The 13,668-nt window shown below is 40.7% G+C and overlaps 1 protein-coding gene across 1 annotated transcript in view; it reads left to right on the plus strand.

The window, feature by feature from the left end:
* ITIH2 (inter-alpha-trypsin inhibitor heavy chain 2) overlaps positions 1–13,668 on the plus strand; it is a 27,125-nt gene continuing 13,457 nt past the window's right edge. Inside the window, exons 1-10 of the mRNA XM_041483715.1 lie at positions 1–109; positions 1,669–1,743; positions 6,835–6,870; positions 7,591–7,763; positions 9,344–9,448; positions 9,768–9,930; positions 10,454–10,561; positions 11,282–11,410; positions 12,057–12,173; positions 13,350–13,518. Of these exons, the coding sequence (XP_041339649.1) occupies positions 26–109; positions 1,669–1,743; positions 6,835–6,870; positions 7,591–7,763; positions 9,344–9,448; positions 9,768–9,930; positions 10,454–10,561; positions 11,282–11,410; positions 12,057–12,173; positions 13,350–13,518 (1,159 nt within the window). The 5' untranslated portion in view covers positions 1–25. The remainder of the gene's footprint in view (positions 110–1,668; positions 1,744–6,834; positions 6,871–7,590; positions 7,764–9,343; positions 9,449–9,767; positions 9,931–10,453; positions 10,562–11,281; positions 11,411–12,056; positions 12,174–13,349; positions 13,519–13,668) is intronic.

A 13,668-nucleotide genomic window follows, 5' to 3' on the forward strand; every position in this document is an offset into this window, starting at 1 on the left:
TCAGGAGGAAGCAAGTGGGAAGAGAATGAAGAATCTGAGCAGCTTCCTGGTCTTGTTCCTCATTTCTGGAGTCGGGGGCTTTGATCTGGTGATCGGTGACATCCCAGATGTGAGTATTTGGAGGCAGGGCCCAGGTCTCCCTTCCTTGCTGAACTCTGGATGGAAGCAGCAGTGGGAGCAGAACTGGGTCACTGTTTCACAATTCTCTTCTACTTTTAGCTGTAAATATTTCTGATAATTTGTCTTCATTTGTCATTTGTAATCTTGTTTTATTTTTTTAAATATTATTAAAGCTTATTATTATTACTATTTAATATTATTAAACGGAGACTGTGAGCCTAAGTCCAAATTTCATTCCAAGCAGTTTCATATTGTTGCTTTGGTGTTGCCTTTTCTAGTGTGGTTTTAACTTTTAAACACTTGAGTGGGCTTCTGTACTCAGATCTTCAGCATATTTTATACCCTGTATCCCTACAATAAGCAGTAAACAATAAGTAGAAACCTAGACATCTTTGTGAATGGAACCTCTGTGAACTTCAGCAAAGCTTTGTATGGAGTTGGGTTTTTGTTAACAGGAATTCAAATACAGAGTGAATATCCTATTGGCTTTACATTCCTCAGCAGAGGGATGAGAGAATTTGTAAAAGACACCATAATTTCTTGGGATAATACAATGATGAAAAGAAGTATAGTTGTAGCTTTGACTCTGAAACTGAGTCTAAATTTAAACCCCCAGGCTCAGGTGAACTTAGATTTGGTGTCTACACCCATTTCCACGTTGTAGTTTTGAAATATTTCTGTGAAGTCAGCAGAGATGATATAGAGGCTTTCTTTTCCTTTGCAGGATCAATAAAAATCTTCAGTGAACTGGGATATCCTATTTTTCTTTATTTTTACAGCCGTTTTCTTGACTCAATGAGATTTTAAAACTGGATTTGTAATTCCCAGGAAAAATATTCCAGACCTGTGTTTCTTTCTAATTGTACATGCCTTATCAATTTAAGATCAATATGCTTAAACAATTTAAATTAATTTTGTGCGAACCTTTGTGAGTATGCTATCACATAAGTTGGGAAGGATCTCATGCACTTAAACTTCTTTATTGCCATAAATTAAACTCATAAGAAAATTTAATTAAGAGTGTTGCTGTGGTGTGACCCACACTTCTAAATGAATCAGTGCAGCTTTGCACTTGGAAAAGACCTGATGTTCTTCTGCTGTCATTGGGGGAAATTTAGTTCTCAGGTATATTGGTGTAAAACCAGAGACAATTTCTACTAGTTTGAGAAGAAATTCTCTGAACTTGCTTTGAGTGAGATCAGTGTCTGAAATGCTGTAGTTTCCATGGCTAGACCCATCCTGATGATAATCATCTGCCTCTTGCTCTTTGTGGTCATTTTATGTTAAATATTACTCCTTGTTTCAGAAGGAAAGGCTGTAAAATTATGGTAAAGGTCATGATTTTACAGGAGTTTATAGAGGTGGTTGGCCACTGAGGGAAAATGAATGTGTGACGATTTTGGTCTGAGATGGTTTGTGCTCCCCATTAGCATCCAGGGGAGGTAAATTCCCTTTGGAACTCTTCTGGGAAGTGCTAATCAATAATAAATCAAGTCCTAGATCAAACAGTAAGGCAGCAGCAACTCTTTCTTCTTCTCCCTCCTCTAGGAAGTGGAAAACCTGATTGATCTGGAAATTGATGGATTTCCCTCAAGCTCCAAGGCCAGAAATGGCAGGTACCAGGTACAGTACCCAGAAATGTTTCAGAGAGGAGGGAAGCCAGAATGCCTGGGAGCTCTCTCCAGGTGTCTTTTTCCATGTCCAGGGTTGTGAGTGTGCAATCATGTGGAACCAGCTGGTTTTTATAGGCATTGAGACTTCCATATCTCTGGCTGGGACAAGAACTGCTGCTCTCCCTTAAGCACAACAAGTCTTTGTTCTGTACCTGTGCTCCTGAGTTGATAAACAGTGGAGATTCTTGTACAACTTCATGTCTGGGGAAAATCCCATTGAAACAGGTGAGGTTTTTCCATGAGAAAGTGGAAGAGGACTTCAGACACCGGCAAATGCAGGCTGTAAACATTCAGTCCATACATTCATATTTAACTCTGGTCAGAGAGTGACACTCAGTGATGAGCTGGTGGCATCTGAGACCTGGGAAGAAAATTTGTTTCCAGCACACTGATGGGTTGCAGATTATTTTGAGTTGGTTGGCTTGGGAGACAGAAGAATTTAGAGCAGCACTTCCAAGAGTTTTTCTGTGTTTTACATGGTAGCAATTAATGATAATACTCATTAAATCAGTTGTTTGAATGTATTAAATTTTTCATTACACTGCATGAAAGAAGTGATGATCAGAGTGGACCTTGTCCTCCACCAAGCTCTGGTGCTGCTTTTCTTGAGCTTGTTCAATGTACTGAAAACGAAAAATCCTGTTGAGTAGTGTTGGATTTCCCAGAGTCTTTGAAATCACACAGAGGCAAACCTGATTTTCCTTTATCCTAAGGCTTTGGATGGAACTTATTGATACCTAAAGCCTGCATAACAGTGCAAGAAAATGGCATATTTTAGCTTGAGTATGAATCAAGCCTTCTCACACTTGCCAGTCCAGTATTTAAATAATTGAATCATGATCTAAACAGAAATCCCTCCTAGCTGCACTTGTTCAGGGCATCATTTCTTTCCAGTGTGTCTGTATCAGTGCCATATGTATTATGTTGCCTCTGTTCCCACAATTTCTGGGTACATAAAGGCACAGACCTATGCATGCAGTAATTTACAATTCTACCACTGGTTTCATTATACCAGTTATTGCTTTTATTCCCATAAATTATTTCCCATCTTTTACCTATCAAATAAATCTTTGCAAACCAGTGGAATGAAGACCTCAGCTACTCTTACATTAGTTGAGTCACAATAAAATATAATAAATTAGATTAAACTGAACTGTGCAAGTCATCTTGAGACAGCAGCCCTTGGCCAGCAGCAGGCACACAGCTATTCCTGTTCATCACTATGGTAAGGCTGTCTCCCAAATTATTTTTTCAGCACTATGCTTTTCTGCAAAGAGCTCACCAGCCCATTGGCAACCAGGCAACAGAGCACCCTGCAGACCCTATTGATTGGCTCTAAACACAGAGGATGGTTTTCTAGGTACAGATAAGGTATTTTGCTATTTTGCTCCTGAGTAATTCCCAATATGCTGTGCCTCAGGCCTATGCATGGTCCTCGTGACCCCAGCAGCAGAGTGTTCCATGGGTTGGAATGCAGGTGACCTTGTGAACCTCTATATGGTGGTGCTCAGCTGTTATCTCTGTTTGGGAGACAGATAAAGTGTCTAGACCTGTGAGGCACCCTGTGAGGTGGGATGTTCTGCAACACATTGCCCAGATCTGGGTCCTGATCTCTGGCTGTCCAGAGGTGAGTGAGATCACTCCTTTTTCCTTTCCTGCCTGCCTGGTTTCCCCTCCAAGAGAAGCAGCACAGGAAGGATTTATGGAAAGAGATAGGGTGGAATGATAGAATCATGGCATGGTTTGGGTTGGAAGGGATTTTAAAGTTCATCTCATTCCAACCTCTCTGCCACGGGCAGGAACACCTCCCACACCTTCCACTAGACCAGGGTGCTCCAAGCCCCACCCAAAATGGAACGCTTCCAGGGATGGGGCAGCCACATCCTCTCTGGACATCCTCTGCCAGGACTTCACCACCCTCACACTGAAGAATTTCTCCCTAAATCAGCTGGTTGGAGACTCCCCCAGCTGCCAGGGTGTAAATGTAACCAAACAGACAAGGATCCATCTGCAGCACTGTGAAGACAAACTGTCTTAGGTCTGAAATTTCTCTTCTTGCACCTCACAGGGAGAATCCCTTGAAAGGATTGTGAAGAGGCTGCAATGGATTTGGAGTGTCTTAAAAACTGCTTAGGAAATTAGAAGGAAATAGGTAAATTATGAGGGAACAGGACGTCAAATAACTGGAAGAGCATTGCAAGTAGATCATAAACATGGAATGGTTTGGGTTGGAAGGGACCTGAAAGATCATCTGGTTCCAAACCCCTGCCATGGGCAGGGATACCTTCCAGTAGATCAGGTTGCTCCAAGCCCTGTCCAACCTGGCCTTGAACACTTGCAGATCACTTCTTCTTTCTGGTTTCTCCTGTCGGGCATCTGATTTTCAACATTTTTCATGCCCCAGTAGAAAAACAGTTTCTGTCAAATGCAGAACATCTGTGATTGTGCTCTCCTTATTTTACTAAATAACTGCAATGTCCATCTGTGCACAGTGATTTGAACAAAGATCACTGTGAAGGGTTAAATATCCATGTCCTGCACAGGTTTCAGGAGAAGATGCATCTCAGTATCTGAAGACAGAGCCCAACATCTGTCTTTCAAACAGTTCCTGAGGCACACATTGTCTTCATTCTGATTAGCAATTTGGCATGCATGAGATGTGGCTCAAGATCCCGGTTTTGTGCAGTGATCAACAGGCCTGGATGTGCTTTAAAAGCCAGGATCAGCCATGAATCCTCATGCTGGAAGTAGTCTCAGGTACCACAGAAGTCCCTGTTCTCAACATCAGCACCCAGACCTGAAGTAGGATCTTCAAGACCAGGTTGGATGGGGCTTGGAATAATGTGATCTAGTGGAAAGTGTCCCTGCCCATGGCAAGGCAAGTGGAACTAGAGGATCTTTAGGCTCCTTTCCAACGCAAACCATTCTGTGATTCTGTGTTTCCCCAGTTCTGGGGTTCAGGTGCCTGAAGATGAAGGTACAGCTATGTTCTCCTGGCCTGTTGGAGTGGCTGCCCTCTGCAACCTCTGAGTTCCCAGGGGTATGGCTGGCCCAGCCCATGTCTGATCTCTAACAGCAGCCATGGCAGTCGCTGCATGTGCAGTGATAAGCTCCCTTTCCTTCAGCTACCCCCTCTTCTGCACCAAGAACTATCAGGAGGAAAACCTGGGCATCCTGAAAGCTTCAACCACCATTCCTAAAGTGGGTCAAGAGCCCTAAGCTGAGAACCAGAAAAGTATCCCAAATAAAACAATACCCCTGTGTCCTAATGTCTTGGTCTTCATCTTTCCAAAATTGTTTGTTTCAGTTAATGTTGGCTTGATCTTAATTTTTATTCAAGTTGGTGATGTTCCCTGTGCCAAGGGTATGTGTGGGGCCAAAAATCACTCTTCATGGTCTGTTCCTTTATCAGGTGCGAAAATCCAATTCATTGTACAGTGAAGATTGTGGGGTGTGACAGGATCAGTCTGCAGAGGGTCTCTAGAGAGTCATTAACTTCCATATCCTGAAATCCCAGTCTGAATGGTTCAGGTAGAGCCTTTTGAGCTAGAAAATGAAAACCTGCATTTGTTCTTAGGCAGGGAGAAATCCTCTCCATCTACCTTTAAAGGGTCCTTAAAATCATATCTTTCACATGAACTTGCTCTGACATCCTCATCTTTTATACAGAACAACATTTCCCTGGAACAGTATATTAATTAGCTTCAAATGAACTTAACAATTGCAGAGCAAATCTTACAGTGCACCATGGGATTAAAGCTGTTTTCATGAACATCTTCTGTGGGTTTGGGTCCTCTTGACCCTGGAGAGCTGAGCTGGCCTAGGTGTGATGATAACACAAAAGTAGATGTCTGCATAAAAAAGGTGCATCTAGGTGAGCCCAATTCCTTTTCAGGGGATTAATAGAAACATTCTTTATATGGAGGAGATTTTTTTGGGAATTAAAGAGAATTATTTGAATGGCCACAAGATGTCAGCACCTTGCCATAGAAATTTCCAAATGCAGCAATTCACAGAGCAGGGGCAAAACCACAACCATTAATGAGCAATTTCATCTAAGTAATGAATGCATAACTAATTTCCATAGGCCCAAGTATGTAAATATAATATTGATTACACAATGGGTTTTTTTTAATTTATACATATTGCATATAATACATAAATATTTTCTAATGTAAATGGCTAAAAAGTGAGCTAAAGAAGTCTGGAGTTTGAGGTTTTTTCACTTTTCATAGAAAAACAAAGAGAACTTTTCTGTTAAAAACAAGGGTGTCTGAGGATGACTTTCTGCCAGCGTGATTTGCTTTCAGGAAGAATGTTTTTCTAAAAGAGAATGTTTTCTTTAAAAATAAAATAAAAGACAGAGGAAGAAAGCTGTCCTGTTTATGATAGGTTCTGAGGCACAGCTGGGAAATCACATGCTCCAACATCCCATGTAGAAATACATGAAATGAGACAAAAGGAATTTTTGTCTGGGAGCTCAAACTAATTCTCATTCATGGCCAGAGAAGGGCAATGGATCTGGGAAAGGGTCTTGAGCACAAGTCTGAGGAGGAGCAGCTGAAGGAGCTGGGAAGGGGCTGAGCCTGGAGCAAAGGAGGCTCGGGGGGGACCTTGTGGCTCTGCACAGCTCCTGACAGGAGGGGACAGCCGGGGGGTCGGGCTGTGCTCCCAGGGAACAGGGACAGAGCAAGAAGAAACAGCCTCAAGTTGTGCCAGAGGAGGTTTAGATTGGATGTTAGGGAGCAGTTCTTCAATGAAAGAGTTGTCAAGAATTGAAATTTCCCATGGAAGTGTTGGAGTCACTATTGATGGAAGTATTCAGAGAAGCATGTAAATGTTTAGCGGCCCTGGCAGTGTTGGCTTAATGGCTGGACTTGGTCTTAGATGTCTTTTCCAAACTTAATGGTTCTGTGATTCCTTATGATTCTATGATTCATAACCTTAGAAAACTGTTTTTAGACACTGATCCCTGCCTTGAAACAGCCAGTCAGTGTTCTTAGCTTTGCTGAAATATCCCCTCCATATTTTTCTTTTCCAGCGGAGCACATCTGACTGGGGGTACGATGGAGATCTGGTGAGTATTTTTCTTCCTCTGTGGTAAATAATACTGAACAAAGTGATTTTCTAGTTAACCATTTTTTGGAAATCAATCCCTCTGTTTGTTCAGTTCCTTGTTTTTACTGCTGGTTGGGTATTAACCTATTTTCTTTAAACAGAGTGCTGTTTGCACAATACTATTGATACATCTGCTCTTGGAGGGAGAAGGGTATGGTAAATATGAAGAAATAAGCATCAAAAATTAGAAAAGACAATGTCTTAATAAAATACTTAAATAATGTTATCTTCCTGCTGTGGTTTAACCATTTACAACACTAGGCCAGTAACCAATGCTTCAAGTCTCCTCTGTTTAGGGCTTCTATGGAAAATGTGAGCTCTCTCCTTCTCATTATATGATGTTCAGGATTACTGTGTAGCTTTCCATGCTGGATTGCACTCACAGAGTCATTCCAAGGACTGGTTGCAAGGTGAAAAGCAAGGAAAATCTTCCAGTTTAAAAAATGCCCTCTTTCAGCTGGATGTTATAATGAACTATATTCACATGAATATCCTGCCACAATTTCCAGGTAAAACATGGAGATGTCCTGAACTTGGGCTCATGTCCCCTCTAGCTGCCATATTGTAAGGAGCAGCAATTAAAAAGGAGCACTGAGATTATAAAAATGGTTGATATTGTCCTCTAGGGCATTTTTTTCCAGCAGTGCCCTAAATTCATAGAGTGATTTTGCAAACGCAGGTGGAGGATGATGACAAGGTGGGTCTGTACAGCTACAAGGTGCAATCCACCATCACATCCCGGCTGGCCAACACCATGATCCAAGCCAAGATGGTGAACAACGCCAGGCGGCCCCAGCCCATCATGTTCGACGTGCAAGTCCCCAAAGGAGCTTTCATTGACAACTTTACCATGTAAGTAGGGGTCAGGTGGTGTTGGAGTACAAGCCTCTCTGAGATGAATACAAGAGTTAAATTAAAACCTTTAAAAAAATTAAGATATATTAAACCACATAAATATGAAGTAAAAGTATAAGTTTTAAGTAAATAGAAGTATAAGTTGTAATTTTAAATAAGTAGAAATACATTTTAAATACCTTTAAAAACTGTGTTAACTAGTAAAGGCCCAAAGGCTAAGTTTAAAGTTCAATAACTTAACTCCAAACGTAACAAAAACATAACAGAACTTTACTTACATCTCTAAAATAGGTAGAACTATATGCTTAAATAAATAGGATTATTCACATAAATAAATAAACTTATATATGTAAATTTTAAGTAAGAAAACAAATAATATAATTACATAAATAAATGATTATTCACATAAATAAATAAACTTATATATGTAAATTTTAAGAAAACAAATCATATAATTACATAAATAATATTATATGCATAGTTTTTAAAGTAAAAACTAACACTACTTTCACACATTAAAATCAAGCTTAGATTAGTTTAGAAAGAATATTTTAGAATCGTGCTTTTACCTAATTAGTTGTTTTATATATAAAAATCCCCCTGTATTAGAAAAAAGAACAACAAGAAGAAAAAGAGAAGAAAGAAAAAGAAAAAACTATACCTCCTACAACTACTAAAAGCGTCAGACTTTATGTCAGAGAACAACTATTACTACTACTACCACTGTTCCTACACAGAACGTTTAAACTCTAGACCAGAAAGTTTTTAACACAAACTTTAATACTTTAACACAGACTTTAATACCTTAAACTCTTTACCTTTGAAACTGAAAATTGTCATAGTCATTGTCATAATCATACAACAAACAACTTTATAACAATTAATAACTACTCATGTCTTTATAAGGCCCAACTAAAACTTAAGGTATCAGTCTTGTCATCTGGAAGCATTCAATGGGCTGGAAAGGAAGTATTTGTGAACACGAAAAGCCCTTATTATTTTCCAGGTTCAGTATAAATTTTGCAGGCTTTCTCAAGACATCAGTCTTGAGTTCAAGTTATCAGTCTGTCTGTCCAGGTCCTCCTCCCTAGTAATTATTGAGCTGTTGGTCAATATCAGCAAAAATGGACAAAAGCCTCAAACAGACTAATCTCCCACCTTGCCAGATGAAAGGAGAGAGACCCAAATCAGAGCCCTCACTGAAAGGAAACTGGCCTGGTTTAGTATCCATTCAGAGAGGCAGCAGCCAGTTTCCTGGTCAGATGTCCTGGTCCATGTTCCAAACCAGCCATGACATCAGGAACTGCCTTCCCTGCCCAAAGCATGGGGAAAGTGTGAAGGAGCTGGAGGAGAGCAGATCCTCCTCAGAGCACAATGGTGCTGGCTACTTGAAATAAAAATTAGGTAGGGAAAAAGATAGAGTTCTAGTGAAAATCAGAATTCATTACTTTGGGGTTAAATAGGAACCTTGTTATTTCATTTCCCACCAGCTTATATTTCACTGATGTAAACTGAAGAAACAGTCCTCGATTGTAAAGTTGTTTCTTTTGCAAGATGACTGTGTTTCTTTCTCCTAGGGATATCAATGGTATCACATTTACCAGCCATATTCGGGAAAAATCTGAAGCCAGAAAAATGTATGCTCAAGCAAAAGCCAAAGGCAAAGCTGCTGGAATAGTCAGGTATAAACACTCTGGCATATGGGTTTTATACTGAATTTACTCACAGGAGAACTGAGATGACCCATCCCAGGAGGAGATAGAATGAGGGGGAATCCTGGAAAGGAAAATGCTTACTTACAGCAGGTCTTCTGTTTAAGTTTCATGGACTTAAACTGTGTTTCAGCTCTCAGCTTGCTAAAACACCCTGTGCTAGCAGACAACTGCAGCTCCCTGACAGAGACCACAGTCAGAATCAAAAGCCTCAATCTAAAACAAAGTGCAGCGAAGCTTTTCCTTCTCCTTGTATTTTCTGAAAATAACCCCACAGCTGATTTTTCAGGAGCAATGCCTTGGACATGGAAAACTTCCAAACTGAAGTGAATGTGCCTCCAGGAATGAGGATCCAGTTCCAGCTTCACTACCATGAAATGATCCGAAGGAAGCTGAGCTCCTACGAGCACGTCATCTCTGTGAAGCCAGGACGCCTGGCCAAGCACTTGGAGGTAAAGCAGAGCTGGGTTGTGTAGGAAGAACCCCACAGGAGAATCCTTGCTGAGAAAGCACCCGCAGTTTTCAGGGAGGTGTTCCTGCCCATGGCAGGAGGCTTGGAACTGGATGAACTTTAGGATCCCTTCCATCCCGAACCATTCCGTGATTCTAAGACAAATCATTGGTTTGGAGGGACAACCAGAGATCATCAGCTCTCATAGGACACTCATGAAGTGATACCTCATACCTCATGAAGTTGGGGGTTTTGTGAAAAGCACTGTTTCAGATAAATAGCAAGTACTGTTTGTTTTCCTTCAGTCAAGTTTACACAAGAGTATAAAAATGTCAAAGCTTGTTTGGCTGCGTGGTCCTGACGTGAGTCAGTTGCGATTCAGGAGATTCTCAGCTGTGTTTACAAGTGGGACACATTTGTTCCTCACTAGACCAGGTTGCTCCAAAACCTGTCCAACCTGGCCTTGAACACTTCCAGGGACGGGGCAGCTCTCCACAATAAATGTCCTCCCTTCCTGCCTTCAGGTGGATGTCCGAATCATTGAGCCGCAGGGACTGCGCTACGTGCACGTTCCCAATTCACTCGGAGATCATTTCGATGGAATCACCACCATCTCCAAGGGAGAGAAAAAGGTAACCAGTCACAGACTGCAAAGAGCACAAAATCTTCAGTTTTCAGGCTTACTCTACACGGTCCTGGCAATTTTTTGTACCTGCTGGAAGCATGCAAAAATGTGGCAAAATCTGTCTTTAGTTCCATAGTAATATGAGAGGCAATATTGTTTCCTGGTATTCAAATTCACCCCTATTCCTAGTTTAGCAAATTATTTCAGAGGTACTATGTGTCTATATTCAGTCTTGTCTTCTCAGGCAATTTCAAAACATCAAAAACAGCAAAAATGCCATAAAGTCTTCATAATCAATCATATGACTAATGAAAATGTTTCCTACTACTCAATTCACAGACAAATGGCAATCCTCCTTGGGGGGAAAAAGTCAATTAGAAACCTATTAAAAATGTTGATAAAATTGTGGATAGTTTCAACTAGGAAAATGTTAGTAAAACCAAATGTGCTGCTTAATAGAAATGTTTTGCACAGCTCTAGTTGAAATTTTTGGTGCTGTAGATGGGTCATGTGATTTGTGTCACAGTTGCTACTACTGAATCAACATATCCAGGCAAACCTTAGTGCTGTTTTTCTTCTGAGGTGACAAAGTCCATTTTCCACAAATAATGAAAGCATGAAAGTGTTCAGTGAAATCAGGTATTTCATGAGGATCTGGGGTCTCTTTGTGTCATTCACCCCCTCTCACACAACACCTGGCTGACTGATGATCTCTCCTCATTTCAAGGCTCACGTTTCTTTCAAGCCAACAATGGCTCAACAGCGAAAATGCCCCAAGTGCTCATCCACGGCCGTGGATGGAAATTTTGTGGTGCAGTATGATGTGAACAGAGAAACCACGGGGGGAGAACTGGAAGTAAGTGTGGCTGCTCAGCTGGGACCAGAGAGCTGTGAATAAAGGAATTGCTGTCCTTCAGCAAACTGTGCTAAACTTCATCCTTCAGGGAAATAAGCATGAGGACGGGCTCTGTATCCAATTGAAAGAACAGAGGGATTTTAAGTGGGCAGAATGGATTTACTTAATTTATGACTAAGACATGGGCTTACATATAGTAGGAGAAGATTCCTGTCATGTCCAAAAGCCAATGTCTTTATACCTGGCAGCACTCTGGTGATTTAATGTAGAATCAGAGGATGGAGTCATTGGATGTTGTACCAATACATCACAAGGAGACAACCAGAACATCACTATTTTTATGTTAACATGAAGCTGAGTTATGAGGTTGAATTATTACAGGCAGAACAGTCTTTTTCAAAGCATTTTTCATTCCTCCCTATGTTTGAGAACCAGGCTCTGCCTTTATTGAGTAAAAATTGTGTAAGGCTACAGAGACGTGCAGAGATGAAAGTTAGAACTGGCCAATAAAGAAGAGAAAAAGACAAAAGGGAAAAATAATTAGCTCATTAAGAAAATAAGAATTTTCTGCTCTATCACTGTCTTGAGTTTTCTGAAATCTTCGCTGTAACTCATTTCACTGGGATCTTTAAATTTTATTTTACAGATTTTTAATGGCTATTTTATTCACTTCTTTGCTCCGGAAAATCTTGATCCACTGCCCAAAAACATTTTATTTGTTATAGATGTCAGTGGCTCGATGTGGGGACTAAAAATGAAGCAAGTAAGTGTTTGACTTCTGTTTTAAAATGAACATCCTGCCAACTTTCCCCGTGAGCTTTACCATGCAGTTCTGTAGTACACTGGCATTTAAAATTAGCAGCTTAATTTGGAGAATATTTGGAACCAAAGACTTCATTATTTTACCCCATTATTTATAATGCTTCTTCCATGTTTTAAGGAAGAGGTGGTGCTAGATTTTAACTCTAAATTTAAATTTTAATGGACAGATGATAAAATATTTCATAAAGGCTCTGACCCTATTTTTCTCTAAGGCTCCAGACTGAATCCTGAGAAAGTCTCCATGGGGATACTACATCCCTGCTTTCCAAACATGGATGAATTGTTGACAGCCCTCTGAAGGCTACTAAGGATTGTTTAGACAACATAACCCATAAAGGGGAAAAATGTTAAAATAAGATATTTTAGTCTGCAAGAGAAAATGCTTCAAGAAAGATAATCAGCCTCCAAATATGCAAACAATTTTTCTGAAAGGGAAACTCACCAACTGACTTTCATGCCCAGAGAGGGTAGAATAAGATGGAATCAGATGGATTTGCAGCAGGAGAGGTTTAAGTTATATATTAGGGAAACCCTGCTGGTCTGAGTGAGGAGTTTGGGAGATTGTATATCATGTGTCACTGAAGGGTTTTAAGAACTGAATGGACAAACATTAGCTGGGGATCATCCAGGTGTATCTGAATTTCCTTCAGAGCACAAGAGTAAGGCTTGGTAGATTGCTTCCTTGGGGAAATCAGTGCTGCAAAACTGGGATACAGGTTAATTGTCACTTGTTTAAATCACACATCTCCAAAGAGATATTACCCAGCCTGAAACGACTGCAGACAGAGCTAAGTCTGCTGAGCTGATCCAAGCAGTTGCTCTCTCCTGAACCACAAATGTTTCTCCCTTTCACTTCACTCTGTGTTAGCATGAGTTAAGCAAGTTGTGCCACATGAATTTATCCTTCCTAATTGCAATTTTTCTGTGTTTCTTTGGTGAAAATTTAGACATTATGGAAGAAGTGCAAAAAAAAAAAAAAAGAGATTTGAATAGCAGATTCTAACTTGGGTTTCAGTGCTCATGCACTTATTCCTTATAGGCTTATGTGGTCACAAGTTGAGAAGAGGCTTTCATAAGCAGGAAGCATAAACCTGTCTTCTCTTAAACTTCTCCTCAGACCATCGAGGCCATGAAGGCAATATTGAGTGAGCTCCGTGCTGCTGACCAGTTCTCCCTGATCGACTTCAACCACAACGTGCGGTGCTGGAGAGACAATCTGGTCTCAGCCACCCCGTCACAGGTGGAAGATGCCAAGAACTACATCCAGACAATCCATCCCAACGGGGGTATGAGGTTTTGATTGCAGGGTGCTCACTGAAGTTTCATCTCACAGGAATGGGTGCCTCAGACAGCCTTCAGACTGTCATGGTATCCCTAAAAAAAAGAGTCTGATTCCCAAAATAGAAAAGGCATGCCTAAAAGAAGAGAGCAAGAAT

The sequence above is a fragment of the Pyrgilauda ruficollis genome, unplaced genomic scaffold (assembly GCF_017590135.1).
Source record: "Pyrgilauda ruficollis isolate IOZ18807 unplaced genomic scaffold, ASM1759013v1 scaffold61, whole genome shotgun sequence".
Lineage (NCBI taxonomy): Eukaryota > Metazoa > Chordata > Aves > Passeriformes > Passeridae > Pyrgilauda > Pyrgilauda ruficollis.